General features: G+C 59.9%; 1 protein-coding gene across 6 annotated transcripts; it reads left to right on the forward strand.

Moving 5' to 3' along the window:
- The first annotated feature begins 404 nt into the window (after positions 1-404).
- Positions 405-24,110, forward strand: SIPA1 (signal-induced proliferation-associated 1). Of its 6 annotated transcripts, none has more exons than XM_045025570.1 (17): positions 405-492; positions 7,129-7,182; positions 10,535-11,920; positions 12,255-12,382; positions 12,900-13,088; positions 13,847-14,021; positions 15,312-15,415; positions 15,694-15,851; positions 16,322-16,904; positions 17,070-17,344; positions 17,968-18,201; positions 19,784-19,874; positions 20,179-20,344; positions 21,117-21,215; positions 21,481-21,562; positions 22,049-22,130; positions 22,446-24,110. In XM_045025570.1, exons 3-17 carry the CDS (start codon positions 10,975-10,977, stop codon positions 22,590-22,592), a joined length of 3,459 nt encoding a protein of 1,152 aa, XP_044881505.1. In that variant the 5' UTR covers positions 405-492; positions 7,129-7,182; positions 10,535-10,974; the 3' UTR covers positions 22,593-24,110. The 6 variants fall into 6 exon arrangements, with proteins under 6 accessions (XP_044881505.1, XP_044881511.1, XP_044881510.1 ...); XM_045025576.1 differs by having other exon boundaries at positions 21,484-21,562; XM_045025573.1 differs by lacking the exon at positions 405-492 and adding an exon at positions 5,137-5,824.
- Positions 24,111-24,748: the final 638 nt, after the last annotated feature.

Here is a 24,748-nt window from a genome sequence, read left to right on the forward strand (position 1 = left end):
CCTTGCCCGTCCAATCTCTCACTCTGTGCTCAGACTCCTGGTAGCGCACCGCATGGCTCTGTCTGTCCGTCCCCCCCCCCCCGCCTCTCTGTTCCTACCCCCGCCTCTGTCCGTCCTTCCCACCCTCCTGCTTGTCCGTCCTTCCAAACACCCCCCCCGCGCCTCTGTCCTGCCCACCCCCCCTGCCTGTCTGTGCGTCCTTCCCACCCTCCTGTTTGTCCGTCCTTCCAACCCCCCCCCCCACGCCTCTGTCCTGCCCACCCCCCCTGCCTGTCTGTCCGTCCTTCCCACCACCACCCCCGCGCCTGTCTGTCGTTCACCCCCCTGCCCCCCCCCCCGCCTGTCTATCAGTCTCCGCTCCTCCGTCCGCAGCAGCGGAGGCGGCGCTAGGACACCGCGGGGACGGGGAAGGGCGGGGGGTCCTGTCAGCTGGGAGGGGAGGGAGCGGCCGGTGCGGAGGCTGGGGGGAAACGCGGGACGCCGGACCCGGAGGTAGGAGCCCCCCGCGCCCCCCGCTCCCCACCACCTAACCCGATACAGCGCCCTCGCCCATCCCACTCCCCCATCCTCTGCGCCCCTCACAGCGCCCCGCTCCCCACCCCCTCACCGCTCTCCCGCCCATCCCAGCTCCCCCATCCTCTGCACCCCCTCACAGCGCCCCCACCCCACACAGCTCCCCGCCCCCTCACTCTGCACAGCACCCGCCATCTAGCACCCCGCCCCCCATCCCCCTCACCCTACACAGCGTCCCCTGCCTGTCCCAGCCAGTGCCCGCTGCACCCCCAAACAGCATCCCCATCCCCCATCCATCTTCCAGCGACCCCTGCTCCCCACCCCCTCACTTCTCCCCCGCCCATCCCAGCTCCCCCATCCTCTTCACCCCACACAGCGCCTCCACTCCCTCACCGCTCCCCCACCCATCCCAGCTTCCCCATCCTCTTCACCCTCCACAGCTCTCCCACCCCTCTCACTGCACACAGCACCCACCATCCATCCCCCAGCACCTCCCATCCCCCTCACCCTACAATGTCCCCACCATGTCCCAGACAGTGCCCCCTGCTCCCCATCCCCCTCACCTCACACAGTGCCCCCACCCATCACAGCTCCCCCATCCTCTGTACCCCTCCCAGCGTCCCCCACTCCCCTCACCACATACAGTGCCCCCATCCCAGCTCCCCCATCCTCCTCACCCCATACAGTGCCCCCACCTATCCCAGCTCCCCTATCCTCACCCAACCCAGCACCCCCACCCATTCCCCAGCACCCATCCATTCCCCACCCCATCACCCTACACAGTGCTCCCTACCCCGCTAACTCCTGCACTGTGCCCCCATCTAGCCCAACTCCCCCATTCTCACCCCACCCAGCACCCCTGCTCACTACCCCCCCCCACAGGGCCCCTACCTATCCCAGCTTCCCGATCCTCCTCACCCCACCCAGCACCCCCGCTCCCCAGCCCCACTCTCCACACAACACCCCACCCATCCCAGCCAGTGCCCCCCACCCACCAGCCAGTACACCTGCTCCCCAGCCCCACCCCACCCCCCACAGTGCCCCAGCCCATCCCAGCCAGTGACCCCTCTCTCCACCCCTCTCACCCCACACGGCACATCCTTCCCATCCCCCTGAACCCCACCCCATCCCCCTCCATACAACATCTTTCATCCATCCATCCCCCTAATCCCACACAACACCCCCACTCCCCACTGCCATCCCCCTTACTTAATACAGCGCCCGCACCCATCCCAGACATCTCCTTGCACCCAGCGCCCACCATTCCCCATCCCTCTCACCCTACACAGCACCCCCTGCCCATCCCATCCATCCCCCTCTCCCCATATAGCATCCTCACCTATCCCTGCTCCCCCACCCATCCCCTTCCCAGCACCCTGCACCCCCTGCTCCCCCACCCATCTGTCTATCCTGTAGCCCTACCCAACGCAGTGCCCCTCTCCGCAGCTGTCCTTCCCAGCGCCCCCCAATGCACACCCCCCCTCAAAAGGCACTAGGTTTCCACTTTGCAGGTGAAGGGCAGACCCCAGTATGGGGGGGATATTGGTGTCTCTGGGCTGGGGAGATTTGCTCCCACAGGGGTAATGAAAGGATTTTTGTGGGGCTGCCCCCCATTTATCCCGGGTTTGCTTCCACTGAGGGGAGGGAGTACCCAGCTGGGCATCATCTGGGGCTATTTATAAAAGAATGGGATAACTAGAGGGTGGGAGTTCGGGAGAGCCATGGGGCAGAAGAGGCAGAGGGTTGCGGGGCTGGAGCTTGGCGGGCTGGAAGGGAACAGTGAGGCTCATTTCTCTTCCTTTAAAAAATCTTTTATTAATATTTTAAAACTTCCCTAACACCCACACAACACAGCCCCCAACACAATGCCACTCCTCCCCCAACGTCCATATAACACAACTCCACAACACAACGCCACCCCATCCCACAATGCCCACACAACACCCCCCAAACACACACACCCCTCCCCTAGCATCCACACAACACCACCCCTCCCCCAACTCAACACCATCCCCTCCCCCAGTGTCCACACAACACAGCCCCCAACATGCTGCCCCCTCCCCCAATGCCCACACAATACAGCCCCTGATCCAATGCTGCCCATGCTCCAATGCCTACACAACACAGCCCCCTGCCCCAACACAACACAGATCCTCTCCGCCTATGCCCACACAACACAACCCCCATCACAGCGCAGCCCCCCTTCACCAAATGCCCACACAACTCCACTCCCCAAAACAATAACCCCTCTGCCCCAATGCAATGCAGCCCCCCTCTCTTCACACAGCACCTGCACAATAAAACCCATCTGGCACCATGCTCAGCATACACACAACCCTGTGCACAATCCACAATCCCTTGCCCAGCACCCAGGCACAGCCAGTTGGGAACCACAAGCAATGGGAAATTCTGACATTTTGGATTTTGTTTTTCTTTCCAAATCAAAACCAAAAAACTGGAATCTTGGGCAAAACAAATGTCCCAAAATGGTGATTTAGGGCCTCGGCCCTGCTTGGGTTTGATTAAAAAGTTACCCCATTTTGATTTTCTCATTTTGGTCCATTTCATTTTGACTTGTCCAGCGTATTGAAATAGTAAATACAATACATTCTACAGGGGATGAGCTATTTATATATATAATAATAATATTGGAATTAAGATTGTAAGATAGTATGTCTCCAATATTGTATATCACCATGCATATATTACAATATTAAATATCTACAGCTATTTTAATATGACAAATGTCCCAGCAGTGCTAATATCTTGATATTTATAGTTTGTAGATTTAGTATTTTCATAAAACATAAAAGTCCAAAGGAAACTAACCAAGACAATAAAAGTCAAAACCGACCATTTTTCCTTCATTGACCTGGGGATGTCAAAACAATTAGTTTTTCTCATGTAAAATTTTGTCGGAATTGGCAAGTTCCCGCAAAACATTTCACATTCAAAGAACAGCTGTTAGTGGAGAACTCCAGCCAAAAATTCCAAGCACAACACATAACACAATACACACAACACAGCACAACACAACCCCCTCACTCCAGGCCCGGCGTGACCCCATATGCACAACACAACTCCCTCACTTGATGCTCAGTGAAACCCAATATACACAATGCAACACAACCCCTTCGCTCAGTGCCCGGTGTGACCCAATACACACACAACACAGCACAACACAACCCCCTCACCCAGTGCCTCTAATACACACCACAGCCCCACTTGCACACCACACAGTGGACACTTCCCACCATAGCACACCCACAAAATGCAGCATAACTCAGACCCAGCCCAGTGCCACCCCTCTCAGCACACTCCCCATGCACCCCACTATCTCAACACAACACCATTGGCCCATGGCACGGCATCACAACCCAACACCCCTACCGCCACAGCCCCCCAATCCCCCACCACTCCTGTATGGCCCACACTCACATAGCCCCCTCCAGCTTACTCCCTGTCGGGCAGAAGGCAGGCTAGATGGGCACTGGCAGGGCAGAGCTGGGGGTGGAATCCCTGGGGGATGGTCTTTTAAACAGGGGGCCCCAGTGTCTTCCCCCTGCCAATCTGAATTGCCCAGATCAGGAGATGGGAGGGAGCTGATGGGATAACTATAGGGTGGAGTAGGGAGCTGGGTCAGCGGGGAGGGGTGGGGCACAAGGGAGCTTATAAAAGGATGAAGAAGATAAACTTGTAAGAAAAATGGGAACTGATGAGGGAGTATTAACGGGGGGGTGGGGGTGGGGGTGGGGGTGGATTGTTTTGAGTAACACCAGGCCAGCTTTGCAGAACCAGAGGAGGTTGAAGGGAACAGAAGAAGCTGGGGGGGGCACTACCGCTGGGATTCACACTCCCCCACCCCCCAGGGATCCAAGCCCTGGGACACCTGTCTAGCTCTGATCCACCTACCAACACCCTTCCCCCTTTGTTCTGAGTGAATGGGAAATCCCTTGGGGATGCTGGAGCCCTGAGCAGGGAAGAGCTTGCGGGGGGGCATTGGAGAGATAGGGGCAGGGCAGCAGTGAGGATTTTAGATGCAGTTGGACACTCAATATCCTGCCATTAGGCAAATCTGAATAGAAATATACACAGCCCCCTAGTTCTGCCAGTGCCCCTCAGTCTGGACTCGCAGCCCCCCGCCACCCCAGCCCTGGCCCCCTCCACCCCCAGCTCTGCTGGTGCCCCTCAGTCTTGACCCGCAGCTTCCTGTCATGTCAGCCCTGCCTCCCTCCACTGCCAGCTCTGCCAGTGCCCCTCAGTCCTGACCTACAGGCCGCTGCCATTCCAGCCTACCCACCTCCACTGCCAGCTCATGGGTTCAGTACCAGCTCTGAGAGGGGAGGGGAGGGGAGTTGGGTCTAGGGGAGGCTGGGAGCAGGACTCCTGGGTTCTATCCCAGCTCTGGGTTGGGCCTGGAGTGCAGTGGTGGGTGAGGGGAAGCCTGAGGGGAAGAAGGGAGACGTGGGACCAAGGCACTAACGATCTGGGCAGTGAAGGGAGGAGGGGAAGAGGGGGGGCATATCTAAAGAGGCTTCATTGTCCTGGGGCTCCAAAGCGGGTCAAATTCCACCCCCTCTAGCTGGAAGATGGTCCAGATGCCGGCTGCAGGGGGGAGTGAAGGCCTAGGAGGGGGGATGGTTGGGGTAGGCAGGGTTCCCCTGACACTGCAGCCATGCTGGAGCCCCCCCAGGCAGTGGAGCCCTCCAGGCCCTGGAGCTCGGGGTTCTGGGGCAGGGGAGCACCCTGGTGAATGCCCAGCATCCCTCACACACGGGTTACCATTCAGTTCAATGGCTGCCGATGTCCCCTTGTCCCACCCCCCGCCCCGCCCCGCATGTCCCTGAAAGGCCCCTTTGAGGGCAGCAGCCTCGGGGTGACGCAGCCCAAATAGCATCCGCCCCCACCACCCGGTGGGGGTGGGGAACCCATTCATGGCCAGGCGAGGACGTCTGCTTGCGTAAGCTCACTTGGGACCAGGGGAAGTAACCGGGGCAGCGTTGGGGGCTGGCTCAGCACGTCCTGGTACCAGTCAGAGGGATCCCCCCAATATTCATAGAGCTCTGCTGGTGCCCCTCAATCCTGACCCACAACCCATGCTATCCCAGCACTGGGCTCCCTTGCCCCTCCCCCGCAGTGCCGGTACTCCTGATCCACAGCCCCCTCTTATCTCCCTGTGGGCACGAGGCACCGATTTGTGGTTTCCACTTTGAACCGGCAGGGGAAAGAGCAAAAGACCAGTTGGTTGAGTTCTGAGCTGGGCTGTGTGAAGCAGGAAGCCCAGGGCTGGGAGTGAGGGGCCCTGGCAGAGGTGAGGGGCCCGGGGCTGGGCTAGCATGGTGGGGTGTGCTGGGAGCGAGGGGCACTGGCAGGGCTGTGGGGAAGCCCAGGGCTGGGCTCGCAGGGGGCTGTGGATTGGGATTGCGGGGCACTGGCAGAGTGGGAGCAGGGGGTGGCGTTATTAGGCCTAGCTGCATGGCCAGGAAGCTGCTCACCGGTTTGGGGGTGGGGAGTCGGCAGGTCACACTCGGGGCCTGACTCTTTCCTGAGGATGTTGGGGGGGGTGGGGGGGGACGTGGCTCAGGCTCCTGGTTGCGCCATCACTTCCCGCACAGCAGGAAGCGAGTCAGAGCGTCCGCGCCACCCAGCCCGTCTGGACCCCGAGGTACCGACCCCCCAGGTACCGAGCCCTTCGCCTGGCTTGGAGGGGACTGGAGAGTCATGGGGGGGGGTGGGAGTGCCAGGAGGCTGATGCGGGTGGCTCCCAGGCTGATGTGGGGTCTGGGGTGCAGGTTGTCGGGGAGTCCCTGGAGCAATGAAGCAGGTCTGGGGGGCAGGTGAGGGGGGGCCAGCTTAGGCTGACCGTGGAATCTTGGGGTGGGCTGGGGCCCAGCCGGTGGGAGGAAACAGTCACGGGCAGCATGGGGATGGGGCGGCGTATCCAACCATCCTTCCTGGAGGGCTCCCCCACGGAGAGGGTGTTTTCCCAGGGCAAAATAAGTGCAACGGGCAGCTCAAGCAACAGGTCCCAGCAGAGCTCTGTGTCCATGGCCATGCGGCTGCGGCCATGTGTCTCTCCCTCCCCCCTGCCCCATCTCCTCAGTTTAACCGGAAGAATTGTTGTACTTCCTGCCATTGTAGCTTCCTGAGACCTGAAATCACACCCCGAAACTAAGCACCCTCAGCCCCCTGCCTGAGCATGGGGTCCCCTCCTCCCCGGATCCCTTCCCCCCACATCCAAAATAGAGGGGAGGTGATGGGAGCATCTCCCACCTGCACAGACACCCCAGCCCCAGGCCCATCACTATCCCCGAGCTGCCCCCTCCCCCCAGACAGAGCGTGAACCCCGGTGTCCAGGAAAGGGTCCCAGCAAGCTGAAGCTCCACACCTTCCTGATTCTCCCTCTGCTGATACAATAGGATGCAGGATTCTGTTTCACTTCCTGTCCTAAATCCTTGGGAACTGTCAATGTGCAGCTGTTAAACAACCAGGCAAGGGAGCTCTGTACAAAGAACCCCTGTGCCCCACCCCAGAGGTGGCTGCATCTCAGCAATGGGTGAGGGATTCCCCCTTCCCCCCAAGGAAATATTGAATTCTTGCTCTCTGTTTCTCCAGGTCCCTGTGACTCCTCTGGGCTCAAATATCCGTCCCCCCTGCCCAGGGAGCTGGGTGAGTTGCTCTTTCCCGTGTGTGAGGAGGGGGGTGGAGACACCTCACCCGTGGGGGGGGGGGGCGGAGGGCACTGTTCCATGGGGGTAATATGGGAGCTCAAAGGGGGCTGGTTCAGCCACCAGGCATTGCTGTCACCAGCCCCACATTTGGTCCCCAATGGACCCCAAGCAACACCCCACCCCAGGCATTCAGCCGCCATTAACCCTTTCCCTGCCAAGCCTTCCCAATAGAGATCCAGGAATTCCACCCCACTCTCTGGAAAAAAAACCACTGGTTCGTCCCAAGTCCGACCTCCAAGCTGGCAGGGAGGGTAAATGGGGGTGTGTGTGTCCAGAGTGGGGTGGGGCTTGATGGTCGCCCCAGCACAGTGATGGGGCACAATGGAGCTGCTGGGTCGGGGGAGGAGGGTCTACGCCAGGCGGGTCCTTTGTTAACGCTCCAGCAAGCAACTAGGTTAACAAGTATCAGAGGGGTTGCCATGTTAGTCTGTATCCACAAAAACACGAGGAGTCCGTGGCACCTTCAAGACTAACAGGTTTATTTGGGCATAAGCTTTTGTGGGTAAAAAAAACACTTCATCAGATGCATGGAGTGAAAATACTCCATGCATCTGAAGAAGTGGGTTTTCCCCCACGAAAGCTTATGCCCAAATAAACCTGTTAATCTTTAAGGTGCCACCAGACTCCTCATTGTTTTTTAGGTTAAAAAAACTCATCTGCACCAGAGACTAGGAGATGGGACCTTTCCCTCTAGGGGGCACTAGCTCCAATGCAGCCCCAGGGCAGGGGATGGGCTAGCTCAGGGGGCAAGGAATTGGGGACACGAGGCCTTTCCCCTCTAGGGGATGCCAGCTCTGATCTGGCCCCAGGTTCATAGTGAACGTCATTCCTGTCTGTGAGATGAGTTTGCTGGGTCTCAGGCCAGTCATCCCTAGTAGAATAGGGCACCTCCCACACTGGGCCCCGGCCCCTGGCTAGCAGAAAGGCCTGGGGAGTGGGGCTGAACAGGCTCTGGGGACCATGCTTTCCTCTCCAACCCCATGACACAGGGAGCGCACATGGTGGGGGGCTGTGTGTTTGGAAGGGAGTCTGCGGTTTGAGTGGGAGCGTGAAGAGGAAGAGGGTATAGGGGGCTGGGGGAAGGGGAGAAGGATGTGGGGGGGAGGGGAGGGGACCTCTCCCTGCTGTCTCCCCTGATCTGGGGACCACACAAGGGGGGGATGGGAGCTGGGACCTCTGAGCCAGCACCTCCCCCAACCATGAGCATCACTGCAGACACCCACTTCCCCCATGCGTCCTCACCTCACAGACGTGGCTCGAGCGTATTGAGAGGGGGAGGGGGAGCTCAGTGGCTCATCTGACGCTTACAGAGCCAACCACAAATGGGGAAGTGGGGGCCACCCACGCACCCCCCCCAGAACGTCTGGGCACTTGAGTTCCAATATAGATCAAGTCACCAGCAAAATGAGCTTGACGGGTCTTAGCCTTGGCATTGTCTGGGCTGCAGGTCGCGAATGAGGGACACCAACAGAACTGTGGCAGAAGCTGATCTGCTGGCCCCCTTCCTTGTCTCTCTCTTCTGTTCTTGCCGCTCCCTGAACCCCTCCCCAGCCTGGTATGTCACTGGCGAAGCAGCCAGCTCCCCGCCCCCAGAGTCCTGGGGAACCAGGGACCAAGGAGGGGCTGGGAATGGGGGAGCCAGGACAGGGGCTGTTCTGCAGATGTTTGGAACCCCAGTAGTTGGGGGGAGTCAGTGTGGAAGGGACAGATTTGGGGGAGTCAGTTCCAGGTAGGCGGGGTCACAATTAGCTGGGGGGCAAGTTCAGTTCTGGGGTGCAGGGTGATTATTTGTCTGCCAGATGCTTTCCTTTCCCCTCCCCCCCACTATCTCTGTGGGGTCTGACCTCTCCCCCACCGATTCCACTCTGCTGGGCTCAGCAACTGCAGAGAAAGCAGAACTGTGAATGGGGGGGCACTGGGTGGGTGCAGGGAGTCGGGGTATGGTGTAGGGGGTGTGTGTGTAGAGGGGTGTCACTTCAGGGGTCAGGGAAGCAACTCTGTTTCTGCCCCTGGGGGCCATTGCCTCCACACTGGGAGCCTCAGTCTTTTGTCCCCAGCGTCCCCCCACCCCCTACAGGAGGAAGCTGCTACAGAAACAGGTACTTGTGCAAGTTCCTGTTTTTTTGGCTCTTTCTGTTGGTAGCTGGGCCCCGTATCCCACCCCCAATGTGAGGGCCCTGTTGGCCCTGTCTCTCTCCCAACCGAGCCAGCCAAGCCCCGGTTCTGGGCCCAAATTGGGGCCAGTGCCCCTTGCTATCAGGCCGGTATCTGGGTGGTTTTGCCTCAACTATCATATGTCACAGAGTGTACCTGTGTCAGGCAGCTGCTTGTCCCTGACCCCCCCATTCAGCGCTGAGACATTCCCTCCACACACACAGCTGCCCCATCTGAGCAAGGGCAGGAAGTTGCGGCTAGAGGGGAGCGTATGGGGAGATTTCCTGCAGCCCTGACCACGGAGCCCTGTCCCGTCTGCAGCTGCTGCTAATGCAGTATGCCCCCACCCACCAGTCACATCAGCATCCCAGAATGCACCTGCCTCCCCATCGTTCACATCAACCTCCCACAATGCACCTGCCCCACACAATGGTCACATTGATGTCTCAGAATGCACCTGCCTTCTCCTCCCCAGACTGCCCTGGGTATGCAGCAATAGCCCTGTGTCCCGTCCCCCCTCCACTCCCTGTGATGGGGCAAAGCTGCCTGACATCAGGGCTCCATCGGGCCCAGTCTGCAGTCGGGGGCATCCGGGGTCAGACGGGAGAGGGCACAGAAGGGATTCCCACTGAGCGAGGATTACAGATCCGTGTCCCAGAACAGAACCCAGGAAGTAGAGCAAAAACGTGACCCAGACATTATTGAACCTGCCCAAGAAAGTGCCTAGGTGTTAGAGAGGGAAGCACAGGGGTTTCAGAGAAGAAATGTATCTGGGCACTAGGTAAATAAACAGCCCAGAGAAGTACCCCAGTATTAGAAGGAAAGTACCCAGGTATCAGAGAGGGAATGGCTCAGTGTTTGACAGATAAAATTGCTGTAGAAATATCCTCTCCTCAAGCCCCTGTCCCCATCATCTCCCTGGCAAGCAGCCCAGGTTGGCACCTGGTGTGCTTCAGGACTCCCCGCATCGCACCAGGGGAAGGCTGTCCAACCAGTCGCCAGAAATGCTCCTGGTGTTTTGGGGCAGCTGGGGAGATGGGACTCAGCACAAGCTGCCTCAGTTCTGGGGGGACATGGTCCAGCATTGCAGGCTGGGCCTCTCCCCATCTCAGACCTCCCCTCAACTCCTTTCGCAGGAAGGCGGCTCCCCACCCCATACCAGGATCTGGAATTGAGCAGGCTGCTTCACCAGGAGCTGAGAGCAGAGCACCCTGCCCAGAACCCAGGCTGCACCAAGGCCCGCCCTTAACCCCCCAGCATGGCATGCCAGCCGGCCACACCCCATGGCTGGATTTGACGGCTTCCAGCACAGCAGCGCCTCCCCAGCGGCTCCCCATGATGCTCTCATCCAATGAGACGACGGGCCACACCCACTGACGGCCAGTGGCCATAAAGGAGAAAGCTGACTGGCAAGGGGTAGAGCACATAGTTGTCCTTCCCAGCCAACTGGATTGTTTCTTTGACTCTTGCTCTCCCAAGCCTGCGTGCATGTGATCAGCGGCTGCAGCTCTCCATCCGCCAGGCCGTCTCATTCCCGTTTTCCAGGGGGGGGCGTGCTGGTGGGGGGGGGAGGGCCATGCAGTCAGATGACCTCTTCGTCCGCAAAATCCGGCGCCACTCTGCCCGGCCCCCTCTGGCCTCCATCTCCTTCGACGCCAAGGGACTCCCGGCCCCCTTCCTGCGACCCCCCCGGAGTGAGGTGACCCAGGGGCTCTCCAGGGGGCATGGCATCCCCCCTGGCCTGGCCCTAAGGCCTGCCAGCCACATCATGCACCGCAGCAACAGTGACGTGACCCTTGGGGAGGGAGTGCCAGGGGATGGAACACCCCCCTCCTCGTCACTGGGGGGGGGTGGGGATTGCGGGCTGCACCGGGACTATGGCAGCCTGAGCTCCATCGAGAAAGGCCCGGGGCCCCCCCGCACCCGCGCCCACAGCCACGAGGAGCCACGGGCGGGCAGCCCAGCCGCCCGGCGCTTCTGGGACCCCCTGGTGCTGCTGGGGCTCACGGGAGATGAGGTGTGGGAGGGGGACGGCCAGGGGGGTGGGACCACCGTGCCAGAGCAGGACAGGGGAGAAGAGCCCCCCAAGTTTCCCCCACAGATCTGGGTGCGCCAGCTGGCCCACTATGACGTGCAAAGCATCCTCTTTGATCCAGGTGAGGCGGCCTGGTGCCAGGGCAGTGCCGGGCGCCGGGTGCGTAACATCACCACAGGGGCCTCAGCCGCCTCAGCAGGGCCTGCCCCGACCCCTGTCCCTGAGGAGCCTGACCCAGGTGATGGCAAGGACGGGCCTCTAGTGCTCAGTTGCCCCCACTTCCGCAATGAGATTGGGGGTGAGGAGGAGGGGGGGCTGGGTCGGCGCCAGGAAGCAGGAGGGGGCGCCGGGCAGCTGCCCAATGCGGCCGTGTCGGTGCTGGAGGAGCCACGGGAGAGTTACCCCACCAGGGGCAGCCGGACCACCCACTACATTGAATATGCAGACCTGGGCGCCAGCTACTACCGCAAATACTTCTATGGCAAGGGTGAGCCAGGGCAGGGGAGTAGGGCATAGGGGGCAGAGTGTATGGGGGGTACAGGGTGTGGGGAGGAAGGAACAAGGGCCACAAGACATAGGGAGCATGGAGCTGGGGGCAAGGGCCAGCTGCTATGAGTGCTGCTACGCAAGGGTGAGCTGGCAGCAAAATGGTTCTGGGGGAGCAAAGGCTGGGGAGGCAGGAGCCTGGCACTCAGGGATGGGGGGAGGTGAAAGTGAGGGTCCATGGGTCTGGCATTCGGGGGAGTCAGGAAATGTGTGGGGAGGGTTGGGGGCAGTCATGGCGATGCCCATCTCTAACAAACACCCATCCCCTGGCACAGAGCACCAGAACTTCTTTGGGGTGGATGAGCGCCTGGGAGCGGTGGCCGTGTCGCTGCGGCGCGAAGAGAAGGAGAAGGAGGGTGCCAGCCTGCAGTACAACTACCGCCTCATCCTGCGCACCAGCGAGGTGGGCACCACCAGAGGGAGCTCACAGCCTGGGGGGAGCTTACAGCACAGGGGCACTGCCAGGGGGAGCAGGATACTGTGGGTAGGGCACTGCCCTGCAGGGCCAGCTTTAAGCCGATTCCCCTGATTCCCCGGAATCGGGCCCTGCGCCTAAGAGGGCCCCACGCATGCGCCTAAGAGGGCCCCACGCATGCGCCTTAGGCGTCTTTTTTATTTTTTTATTTTTTTTTTACTCACCCGGTGGCAGGGGGGTCCGCTCCGGGGCTTCGGTGGCATTTTGGCAGCAGGGGGTCCTTAGGTGCTGTGGAAGACCCGGAGCGGACCCCCCACTGCTGAAGTGCCGCCGAAGCCCTGGACCACCGCCAGATATTCGAATCGGGCCCCACCGTTCATAAAGCCGGCCTTTCTGCCCTGGAGAGGTGGTGCTGTGGGGGTAGTCCTGGTCAGGGGGCTATGCAGGGGTACAAAAATTCCCTGACTTGCTCCCCACCCCCCCCCACGGCTTCTCCTCCCCACAGCTGCGGACCCTGCGTGGCTCAGTGCTGGAGGAGGCGCTGCCCCCCACCGCCCGTCCCCCCGCTGCCCGTGGGCTGTCCCCCAAGAAGCTGCTGGAGCATGTGCTGCCCGACCTGAACCTGCAGGGGCTGCGCCTGGCATCCAACTCACCCAAGGTGCCTGAGACGCTGCTCAAGCTGGACGAGCAGGGGGTGAGTGACGGAATGCCACAGGGATTGTGCCATGGGCCTGCCCACTATGGGGAGTACCACGGTAGGGGTGGTGAGGGAGCTGGGGGCAAGAAGGAAAGCCAGGCTCTGTGGGAGGGGAAGTTCAGGAAGAGTTAGATCAGGGTGGTTGGGGAATGGGAGGTCCTGAAGGGTTGTTCTGGGGGAGGTGGATCAAGGTCTTCTGTCGGGGCTTGGGGCGGGGGGCTTGAGCACTTTGAGGGGATCAGCTCAGGGGTGCCCATCAGGGGTCACTGTGTTCAGAGGTCTTGGCAGTTTGTGGGGTTGGCTCAATGATCCCATCAGGGATGCTACATTGTGGGTGAGATTGGGGCAGTTTAAGGGGTTGAGGTAGGGGTCCCATCAGGGGTTGCTGAGTCGGGGGCTCAGGGTATGTTGGGGGGTTGAGTTAGGAATCCCATAGGGGTTGCTGTGTTGGGGGGGTTGGGGTATTTTCGGGGTGTAGGGGTCCCACTGGGGTTGCTGTGTTGGGGGGTCAGGGTATTTTGGGGAGTTGAGTTAGGGGTCCCATTGAGGGTTTCTGTGTTGGGGGATTGAACTGGGGCAGTTTGAGAGGTTGAGATAGGGGTCCCATCCGGGGTTGCTGTGTTGGGGGGCGAGGTATTTTGGGGGGCTGAGTCAGGGGTCCCATTGGGGGTTGCTGTGTTGGGGGTTTGAATCAGGGCAGTTTGGGGATGTTGTATCAGCTGGTCCCATGTTCCCCTCACCGTGCCGCTCTGCAGGTGAGTTTCCAGCGCAAGGTGGGAGTTCTGTACTGCCGGGCGGGGCAGGGCTCCGAGGAGGAGATGTACAACAACGAGGGGGCCGGCCCCCCTTTCCAGGAGTTCCTGGAGCTGCTAGGCCAGCACATCCAGCTGCGCGGCTTCACCAAGTACCGGGCCCAGCTTGACACCAAGAGTGAGTGTGGGGAGGGGCACCGGGGGTGGTAACTGTAAACAGATACACGTAGGGCCCCAAAGAAGGCTGCCCATGCTCGCAGCATGGGGGACTCTGTCTCAGGAAGGAACGACTCTGAAAAGGACTGGGGCGGGGGGGGGTGGAGGGGATAACCTGCTGAACAGGAGCTCCCAGTGCCATGCTGCGGCCAAAGGGCTAACATGATCCTTGGATGGATAAACAGGGGAATCTCTAGGAGTGGGGAGGTTCTGTTACCCCTGTATCTGGCACCGCTGCGCCTGCTGCTGGAGGTCTGTGGCTAGTGCAGGGGCCAGCACATCAGCGTCGCAAAGGATGTGGATAAATTGGAGAAGGGTCAGAGAAGAGCCCCAAGAATGATTGAGGGGTTGGAAAACCTGCCTTACAGTTAGAGACTCCAGGACCTCAATCTCCTCAGCTTATCAAAGAGAAGTTGAACAGGTGACCTGGTCACTGTCCCTAGACACCTACACAGGGAACAGAGCTGGGGTAAAGGAGGCTCTTCAGTCCGGCTGACAAAGGTCGAACACAACCCTGTCGCTGGAAGTTGAAGCTAGACCCATTCGGACTGGAACTAAGGCACAGTGGAGTCAGTAACTGCTGTTACAGCTTCCCCAGGGCTGTGGTGGATTCTCCACCCTTGGACGTTTTCCAGTCTCGATGGCTGTTTTTTTAGTTCATTTTCCAGTCTCAATGGCTGATCCACGCTAGTTCAAGCAGGAATTTCTGGGGGGCGGTCCAGTGTTATGCCGGAGGTCAGACTAGAAGAGCACAATTGTCCCCTCTGGCTTTAAACTCTGTGGAAGGGAGGGTGAGACCCAGGAAAGGGGGCAATCGAGGGGGAGGAGCAAGGAAATATTGAGTGGCAAGGCCAGACCTTGGGGGAGGGGAACCAGGGTGGGGTTGGGCTACTGGGAAAGGGGCCAGGAGGGCTGAGGGCTGAAAGGGGACTGGACTGCACTGGCAGCTGCCCCCGGCCTTTGGCTCCAGTAGACACATTGGGGAGCTGTCATAGCAGGCTGCCCTCTGCCAGCCCCCAGCCCACCCCATGAGGTGGGGAGCCTGGTCTTAAAGAGTCCCTCCCTCACTCCAGGGCAGGGGGACACATTGGCAGGAGGGGGTGGGGAGGCTCTGAAGGAGGGGGCTGCATTCTCCACTCGACCCAGTCAAGGGCTTTCCCTGCTACCTCCTGCTGAGTCCCTGTCTCTCCCGGCCCCAATAACACCCCCACTCCCCATCCCACTGACATCTCCCATCCTGTGTCTCCCCCAGCTGATTCCACAGGCACCCACTCGCTGTACACCACGTACCAGGACTATGAGATCATGTTCCACGTCTCCACTATGCTTCCCTACACACCCAACAACCGCCAGCAGGTGAGGGGTGGGGGCAGGGCACTGGGATGGGGCTGGCACAGGGGAGGGGGTGCTGGTGTTCACCAGGGGTCCAGAGGGAAGGATTCCTGGGAAGGAGGAATCCAGAGGGTGCAGGAAGAGAATCTGAGAGTGGTCAAGAGTCCAGGCAGCTCAGGAAAGGGGGGCAGAGGTGGGTGACCTGGAACCGGGGGGGGTGTCCCATCCTGCTTTCCATCCCCACACCGATGCCCAGCTCAGATCCTACCCTTCCCGCAGTAACACCATCTCTCTGGTTGTAGTTGCTACGGAAGCGTCACATTGGCAACGACATTGTCACAATCATCTTCCAGGAGCCGGGCGCACAGCCCTTCACACCCCGCACCATCCGCTCACACTTCCAGCATGTCTTCATCATAGTGCGTGTGCATGAGCCCTGCACCGAGCGCACCACCTACAGGTGAGGGATGAGCACACTGCCAACAGGGAAGAGGGGACCGCGCACTGAGTGTGCCATCTACAGGGGAGGAGGGGAGCATGTGCCAAGCGCACCACCTACAGGAGATGGGGGAGCATGTGCCAAGAGCACTGCCTACATGTGGGGGAGCGTGCACTGAGTGTGCCCCTTCAGATCAGGAGAGAATGTGCACTGAGCACACCACATACAGGAGAGAGATGAGCACGCTGCTATCAGGGAAGGGGGGAGCATGCGCTGAGCGTCACCTACAGGAGATGGGGGGAGCAAGTGCTGAGTGTCCCATCTACAGTGGAGAGAGGAAGCGTGTGCTGAGTGCGCTAACTACGGGGTGGTGCATGTGCCAAGGTCTTTCCCTCCGTACCTGCCTCCTTCCATGCCATCATCCCTGTCGCTGGCTGAGCGTATGGCTGCCCCCAGCTTCCCCAGGCCCTGACTCCCATCTTTCTCCCCAGTGTGGCAGTGAGCCGCACCAAGGACATCCCACTCTTTGGGCCACCCATCCCAGCTGGGCACCGCTTTCCCCGGACACCCGCCTTCCGGGACTTCTTGCTAGCCAAGGCCATCAATGCAGAGAATGCGGCTGAGCGGTCAGGCAAATTCCACGCCATGGCTACCCGCACGCGCCAGGAGTACCTGCAGGATCTGGCACGCAGCCATGCAACCACCACCAGCCTGGAGGCCTCCTCTTCCCGCCTACCCCTGCTCTCCCTGGGCGCCAAGAGAAAGGAGCGGGCCAAGGGGGCCAAGGCCTGGGAGCTGCAGAGTGCGGGGGCCCTGGTGTGGAGCGTGCGGGCATGGGATGGAGACCGGGCCGCTCCCGAGCTGCCCTGCCTGCTGGGTATCTCCGCCGAGTTCCTGGTGCTCATCGAGGCCAAGGGCAAGCGAGTCATCTTCAACTGCTCCTGCCGTGACATGCTGGCCTGGACCTACTCCGACTGCGGCCTGGACCTCTACTACGGCTCCGGGGACTACATCTCCGTGCGGCTTCCTGACGGCCAAGGGGATGAGGTCAAGGACATTGTGAACCGGCTGCAGGTAGGGCCTGGGCCACTGGCAGGTGGCGGGTACTGCAGGGGAGCTCCCGGCTATTCCAGCCCTGGCCTCTGCCACAGGGGGCACTGCAGGGAGTGGGGCAGGAGCGCTGGGAGGGGTGCTGTACAGGGGGCACAGCCAGTCCCCCAATGCTCTCTCTCCCCCCAGCTGGTGACGCGGGGCTGTGAGACGCGGGAGCTCACCCTGCTACGGAACGGGCTGGGCCAGCTGGGTTTCCAGGTGGACAGCGAGGGCTTCGTCACCGATGTCGAGCGCTTCACCTTTGCGGAGAAGGCTGGCCTGCAGCCTGGTGCCCGGCTGGTGCGTGTGTGTGAGCGGGCACTGCCCGGCCTCAGCCATGCCCAGACTACTGAGCTTCTGCGCACTGCCAAGAAAGTCACCATCACCATGGTGCCTCCTGACGAGAATGGCAAGCCCCGCAGGTGAGCACAGTGCCAGCTGGGGGCGCTGTGGGTGGCATGGGTTCCTGGGGTGTTGAGAGAGGAGGGTCCCCAGCAAGGGGTGCCATGGGGCAGGAGCTCCCAGCGGGGTCACTCAGGGGTATGGGTTACAGGTAGGGATGCTCAGGCATATGGGCTGGGGGTCCCCAGCAGGGGATACTAGCAGGTGGGGGCAGGAGCTTCCAGGAGAAGCTGCTGTGGGGCACAGGGTGGGAGTGTTGGTGGGGAGCTCTGGTGAAGGATGCAGGAGCATTGGCTGCAAGAGTCCCCAGCAGGGGGCATGATGGGGTGTGGGTGGTATGGGCCAGGAATCCTTGGGGAGGGGCACTGTGGGGGGACAGTCGGGGTAGGTGGCAGTGGCAATGGCAGGGAGCTGTGTGGGGCAGGGTAGAAGGTGCGATGGGGTAGAATTGGGGACAGTGCTGAGCACTGTGGGGCAGAGAGTAGGACTCTGTTGGGGGTGCTGTGTGGCAGGATGGAGGGGTCAGCGGGGACTGAATGGGATGGAATCACTGTAGGGGCTGCTGTGGAGCAGGATGTGGGGGGCTCAGTGGGATGGGGGTCAGTGGATTCTGGGACCCTGCCCCATCATATCTCTCTGACAGGAGTTTCTCTGAGCTCTACGTGAAGTCCCTGCAGGAGAAGCGGCGCAGTGATTCCCCGGCAAGGGAGCCCCCCCGGATGGCTGGGGGCCCGGGGCCCGAGGGGGAGCTGAGACCGGCCACCCTGCAGCTGCTGCGCTCACTTTCCCTGCAGGACGGGCCCCCCCATAGCCTGGCTGAGGAGCGCACCGAGTTCCTGCGCAGCCACAGCGAAGGCACTGCCCCCCCCAACCTGCCGTGAGTGCCCCCACCTCCTGCAACTCCATCTCCATCCCACCCCCCCACTCTGCTGTGAGTGCCCTCACCTTCTGTGACCCCGTCTCCATCCCACCCTGGCCCCCCACTCTGCTGTGAGTGCCCTCACCTCCTGCGACCCCATCTCCATCCCACCCCGGCCCCCCACTCTGCTGTGAGTGCCCCCACCTCCTGCAACCCCATCTCCATCCCACCCTGGCCCCCACTCTGCTGTGAGTGCCCCCACCTCCTGCGACCCCATCTCCATCCCACCCTGGCCCCCCACTCTGCTGTGAGTGCCCCCACCTCCTGCAACCCCATCTCCATCCCACCCTGGCCCCCCACTCTGCTGTGAGTGCCCCCACCTCCTGCAACTCCATCTCCATCCCACCCACCCCCACTCTGCTGTGAGTGCCCTCACCTTCTGTGACCCCGTCTCCATCCCACCCCGGCCCCCCACTCTGCTGTGAGTGCCCCCACCTCCTGCGACCCCATCTCCATCCCACCCCGGCCCCCCACTCTGCTGTGAGTGCCCCCACCTCCTGCAACCCCATCTCCATCCCACCCTGGCCCCCCACTCTGCTGTGAGTGCCCCCACCTCCTGCAACCCCATCTCCATCACTCCCTGGCCCCCACTCTGCTGTGAGTGCCCCCACCTCCTGCAACCCCATCTCCATCCCACCCTGGCCCCCCACTCTGCTGTGAGTGCCCCCACCTCCTGCGACCCCATCTCCACCCCGGCCCCCCACTCTGCTGTGAGTGCCCCCACCTCCTGCGACCCCATCTCCATCCCACCCCGGCCCCCCCACCCACCGTGAGTGCCCCCCACGTCCTGTGATCCCGTCTCCATCCTATCCTGGCCCCCCACTCTGCTGTGAGTACTCCCACCTCCTGTGACCCCATCTTCATCCCACCCTGCCCGCCAACCCACCGTGAGTGCCCCCCACCACCTGGGATCTCCGTCTCCAATCCATCCCAGCCCCCCACTCCACCATGAATGCCCCAACTTCCTGCAACCCCGCCTCCATACCACCCCCGGCCTCTCTGCCCTGCCATGAGTGACCCCCACCTCCTGGGACCCCCACCTCCATCCCACCTGACGCCCTGCCCCACCATAAGTGCCCCTCTCCATCCCACCCCTGAACCTCCCCACGCTACTTCCCCAGCTCCCCAACCTGCCATGAGTACCTCCTGGGACCCCCACCTCCATCCTACCTGACGCCCTGCCCCACCATAAGTGCCCCTCTCCATCCCACCCCTGAACCTCCCCACACTACTTCCCCAGCTCCCCAACCTGCCATGAGTACCTCCTGGGACCCCCTCCTCCATCCCACCCCCCCCCGGTCTCCTGTCCCCCTGCATCCTCAGATCCCCACCTTCACCCCACCCCCATTAGCCCCCAACCTGCTGTGAGTACTCCCGCAGCCTTCTAGGACTCCTTCCTCCCCCCAGATCCAAATGCCACCCAACGGACTGTTTGCCATCCCCCTCCTAGGCTCCCCACATCAGCTGTTATCCCCCTCTGCATTCCCCCCCTTTTTCTCAGCTGTGTTTACCACAGGCTAATGTTCCTCTGCCTCTGCAGGTCCCAGAGCAGGGAGATCCCCATGTTACCTGACCCCACACCTGACCTCATCCTGGCAGCCACGCCCAAGGGGCCCCCTGAGCGGGAAATGGTGAGTGTGTGTGTGTCCTGGCAGCCCCCTACAGGATGCAATCAGGCCGCTCGGTTACGTGTGCTGGAGCTCTGGAGGTTTCAAGTGCACTAATGTTGTTCTTGGCGTTCTGTGATGTGCACTGTTATTTGCAGCTATTTATTTGTGAAATAAATCTGTGAACCTGTTTAACAGCCCCTGCGCCCCACCCAAGAGGTGGCTGCATCTCAGTACTGGGTGAGGGTTCCCTGTATAAACAGCCTCCACATCCCACCCAGAGGTGGCTGAAACTCCAGGCATCAATCACTGTGTTGTCTTGTCCCAGGACCATCCAGGAGACCCCACATCGTTGGAGCAGGCTCCCCCCGATCATGGGGTCATGGATAGCCAGGCTTCGCCCCCTAGTGAGATGGCCCCGCCCACCTCAGACATGAGTGACACCGAGAAATTCCTACCCCGGACGCTCTCGTTGCGAAACTCCATCACCAAGAGTAAGACAAGCACACACATGCGCCCCCGGTTTGATCCTGTCCCGTTAGCATCGGGGGAGCTTTCCTTTTTCCAAGTGCAGGGTCCAGCTCCAAGTGCCAGCTGGGTGCTTTGTGCTGGGATTTTTCTCCAATTAGAAAAAAAAAAAGCAGGGGGATGGGAAGGAAAAATGGAACTAAAGTGTGGGGGAGGGGCCCCAAAGCGGGTTTTCACACATCAACCCTTGTTTGTTTCCTTCGAGATTCCTTTGTCGAGAACCCACACTTGTAACAAAATCTCAAATCAAAGAGGGCTTGCAGGGAGGGGGAATCTCAGGTCAACAGATTTTCCCCAACTCTAATTAACTCTGAGGATGGACGTTAATGAATAGCTGCGGCTGAGCTGTGGGGCTAGAACCCACTGGAGGATAACAACCTTCTAGTACAGTGGATCTCAAACTTTTGTCCTGGTGACCCCTTTCACACAGCAAGCCTCTGAGTGCGACCCCCACTTATGAATTAAAAACACTTTTTTTATATTTAGCACCATTATAAATGCTGGAGGCAATGTGGGGTTTGGGGTGGAGGCTGACAGCTCGTGAACCCCCCTGTAATAACCTCACGACCCCCTGCGGGGTCCCAACCCCCAGTTTGAGAACCCCTGTTCTAGTACTTTAGCCCAAGCTGGGGGGCCTGGGCTCTAGGTCTGAAGGGCCTTGCTTTAAACAGCTGCTGGGCTCCTTGCCCTCATTCATGCCATTCTTTGTCCTGCCCCGCCTGCCCCTGCCCTCTCCAGTTCTGTCGGAAGCCGGTGAGTCCCTGGAGGAGGAGTGGGACTCCATCTCCAACCTGGCTACCACCTGCAACAGCATCCTAGAGGCGCTCTCGAAGGAAGGTGAGCAACAGATTCCCAGGCTGCATCATGGGTGGGAGTGCCCAGCTTGCATACAAGCAGACAGGGGCTGGAGTCCGAGAGTTCCCAGTGGAGGACTTGGCTGTGGTCTGGAGCAAATCCCTAGGCAAAGAGCTTTGTTCATCGGGGGCTAGAGCTGGGAAATCCCTAGGCAAAGAACCTGGTTAAAGTTGCCTGGGGCCAGGAGTAGCTGCAAACCCCCAGTCTGAGGAGGAGAATCTCACTCTGTCTCCCCTCTTTTCTGCAGCAGGGCAACACGTGCTGGAGAGCAGAGAGCCCCCTGGTGGGAGTGGCCAGAGGAACCCAGGCCAGCAGCCCCCCGAGGATGAGTAAGAAGCTAAACAGAGGGGTGGGAGGAATGATGGGGGGGTTCTCCTCCACCAGCCTCCATTTCACTGTATCCCCCCTGCTCTCATCCTCCCTTTGCATATTCCATGATGATAATCCAGTCATAGCAGGCGAAAACCGCAACAAACCATCTCTTGTTCAGCTCACATCCCAGCTTTGTGGGGCTCGTTTACCACGAAACCACCAGGGTCATCTGGTGGCTGAATAGTGAACTGAAGTGGCTGTGCCACAACACTCCCCCAGTGGGAGGCTGACACTTTCACTGGCTCTGCACCTTTGGGGTGCTCTCTGACAACCCTGGGGAGGAGAGGATACCGAGAGGGCTGGGCTGTGGGGAGATAAGGGATCTTTGCTCCCCCTGCCCCATCTGACCTCAGCCTGACTGATGCATATCATCATCCTATGAATCTCTCCATCCCTCCATCCCCACACTTCTCCGTCTCTCGCTCTTTCCTTCACTCGCCCAGAGGCCATCAGTCCCGGTCGCTGTCGGAGAAGGTCTCTCACTTGGAGTCCATGCTAAAGAAGCTGCAGGAGGACTTGCAGCAGGTGTGTTGGGGGGCACACAAGGGAAGGAGAAAAGGGGGTGGGGAGGAGTGCGGAGGGAATGGGGGCGAAGGTGAGGAAAGAGGGAGGGGAGCGGAGGGCGGTGGAGGCTGCAGGAAGGAGGGCGGGGGCAAGGCACTGCAGGGGAGTTACGGGGCAGGTGTGGTGCAGGCATTAGAAGGAGGTGCCGTGAGAGGGCCAGACCAGATTGGGCAGGGGCTGTGGTGTCGGAGGGTCAACGGCGAGTGAGTGGGAGGGACTGGGTTGGGAGTGGGGGGGTACTGCCTCTCCCCACTGACCCCACCCATGTTCTCCCAGGAGCAGGCAGCCAAGGCAGCACTACAGGCTGAGGTGCAGAGTCTGCGGCAGAACAACCAGCGGCTGCAGCAGGAGCAGGAGAGTGCGGCTGCCCGGCTCAGCCAGGTCACCCGTCTGCTGTGTGGTTCCCCCAGCCAGTCCCTCTAGGGGCCCGGGGCCCCCTCCAGGCTCTCCTGCCCAGTCATCCCCGCACCACCTCTGTCTCCCCATTGACCCCACTTCCACTCCTCCCGTCTCTGGTCCACAGGAGGCACTGTTGTTACCCCCGGGAGGGACCACAATCTGAACTGCACTCTGGGGGGCCCACTTTCCGACTGGCCATGCACAGCGGATTCTGACTACCAACCTCCCCGGAATATGGCTTCTCATCTCTCAAGACTGTTACTGCCGGAGAGCCCAGCACAGACTCACCAGCCCAAAGGCCACTTCCAGGAGCAGGCCCTGATATTGGGGTACAGGCGACACCCCCAGTTCCAGCTGACTCAGCTTACACACAGATCTCAACTCTTTGGTAAATCTGACTGTAATGGGGTGGAGGTTGTAGCCTTGTCATCTGGGGGCGGGCACAGGAGGGAGGGCTGGTGTTGCTGAGCAGGAGTGAGAAGGAGGGACTTAATGGCACGTTTGACCTCGACCCCCTCAGAAAAAATCAATTTGCAATACCCTCCCACCCCATCCTGCTGCATCAATCCAGGCCTCAGGAAAATCCTGGCATGAGAGAGAGATGATTCTACTCTCACACTCATGCACACACTCATACAAATGCTCACACACACACGCTCACACACGTGATTGCACACATTCATGCACATTTACACACACACGTGACTGCACACACACACACACACGACTGCACACACTCACACTTGCACACACACTCATACATGTGCTCGCCCAGGTGCACTCCTCACACCAGCTCAGAGTGCTTCCAGTCCCACATGCCCTCACACTGATCCATGCCCGTGCAGACTCGTGCTTGGGCAGACCATACTCACACTGATGCATGCTCACACTCACGTGCTCTCACTCAAGCTCCCATGCACTGACACATGCTCCCATGCAAACACACACTCTAACACCTTCACCTGGGGCCCCAGATCCCCAGAGCCCCACTCCCATCCAGCACTGACCCAGCCAGCGCGGGAACGTCTTGGCCTGAAGAGGGCGCCGCCCCGCCTGGTAACTGTGAAGATACTGCAAGCTGTGAGTTAATCCCCCCCCCCTTGCACTCCAACCCAACCCAGCCCAGCCTCCCACATAGCAGAAAAGAGATTGCTTCTGGTCACCTGCTCCCACCCAGCAGTGCCCCTCCCTCTGCACAAGCCCATCCCCCACTACCCCCCCCCCCCCCCCCCCGCACTCCTTTGAGGCATAGCCATGGGTACAGGGCCCAGCTCCCCATTTGGTGCTAGGGGATATTTCTGGAGAGCGTCCCCTGTGACATGGGGGGTTGTCATATCTCCTTTTGGGTTGTAAATATTTTAGTACCAAGCAGAATACAAGTGTTTGTTTCAGGTTTATTTGTTTGTATGTTAGTTTTTTACACTGAAAATGGCCCATCTTAGATCCAGAGAATCTGTGTCTGACGTGAATGTACAAATCACAGCGTGTCTGTCCCCCAGTCCCTCTGTGCAATAAAGACCCGATATGCAGCTCCCAGGGTCCGACACCATCCTGCCTATTGTGTGAGCTCACTCAGCCCTGGACACGTATGAATGCTGATTCTGGGGGCTGGGAATGGGACAGAGGGGGAGGGGGGGCATTTCCATAGAAACAAAGAAATGTGGGACTGGGAGGGACCTCAAGAGACCATCTAGTCCAGCGCCCTGCACTGAGGCAGGACCAGGTATACATAGACCAGCCCTGACAGCTGTTTGTCTAACTTATAATTTCCAGTGGTGTGGAGTCCGCAGACTCCTAACCTGCTCCAGAGCTGAGCTATCCTTAGAGTTAGAAAATTTTTCCAACCTAAACTTCCCTTGCTGTAAACAAAGTCGATGACTTCTTGTGTCTTTGGTGGACACAGAGAACAACCAATCACTGTCCTCTTTAGAACAGCCCTTAACATATTTGAAGACTGTAAGCAGCTCCCCCGCAGTCTTCTTTTCTCAAGATGAAACATGCCCAGTTTTTTTAACTTTTCCTCAAAGGCAGGTTCTCTAAACTGTTTGTCATTTTTCTTGCCCTGTTCTGGACTTTCACTAAGTTCTCCATATCTCTCCTAAAATGTTGAACACAGAGTTGGACACAGTACTCCTGCTGAGGCCTCACCGGTGCTGAGTTGAGCAGGACACTTATCTCCT

This window comes from Mauremys mutica, chromosome 7 (genome assembly GCF_020497125.1).
Source record: "Mauremys mutica isolate MM-2020 ecotype Southern chromosome 7, ASM2049712v1, whole genome shotgun sequence".
In the NCBI taxonomy this organism is placed as follows: Eukaryota; Metazoa; Chordata; order Testudines; family Geoemydidae; genus Mauremys; species Mauremys mutica.

Excerpts from the sequence above, each read along its gene's own strand:
- SIPA1 (XM_045025570.1), top strand. The coding sequence starts at position 10,975 with ATGCAGTCAGATGACCTCTTCGTCCGCAAAATCCGGCGCCACTCTGCC. Across the intron at positions 11,921-12,254 it reads CAAATACTTCTATGGCAAGG|AGCACCAGAACTTCTTTGGG; the intron begins GTGAGCCAGGGC and ends CCCCTGGCACAG. Across the intron at positions 12,383-12,899 it reads TCATCCTGCGCACCAGCGAG|CTGCGGACCCTGCGTGGCTC; the intron begins GTGGGCACCACC and ends TCCTCCCCACAG.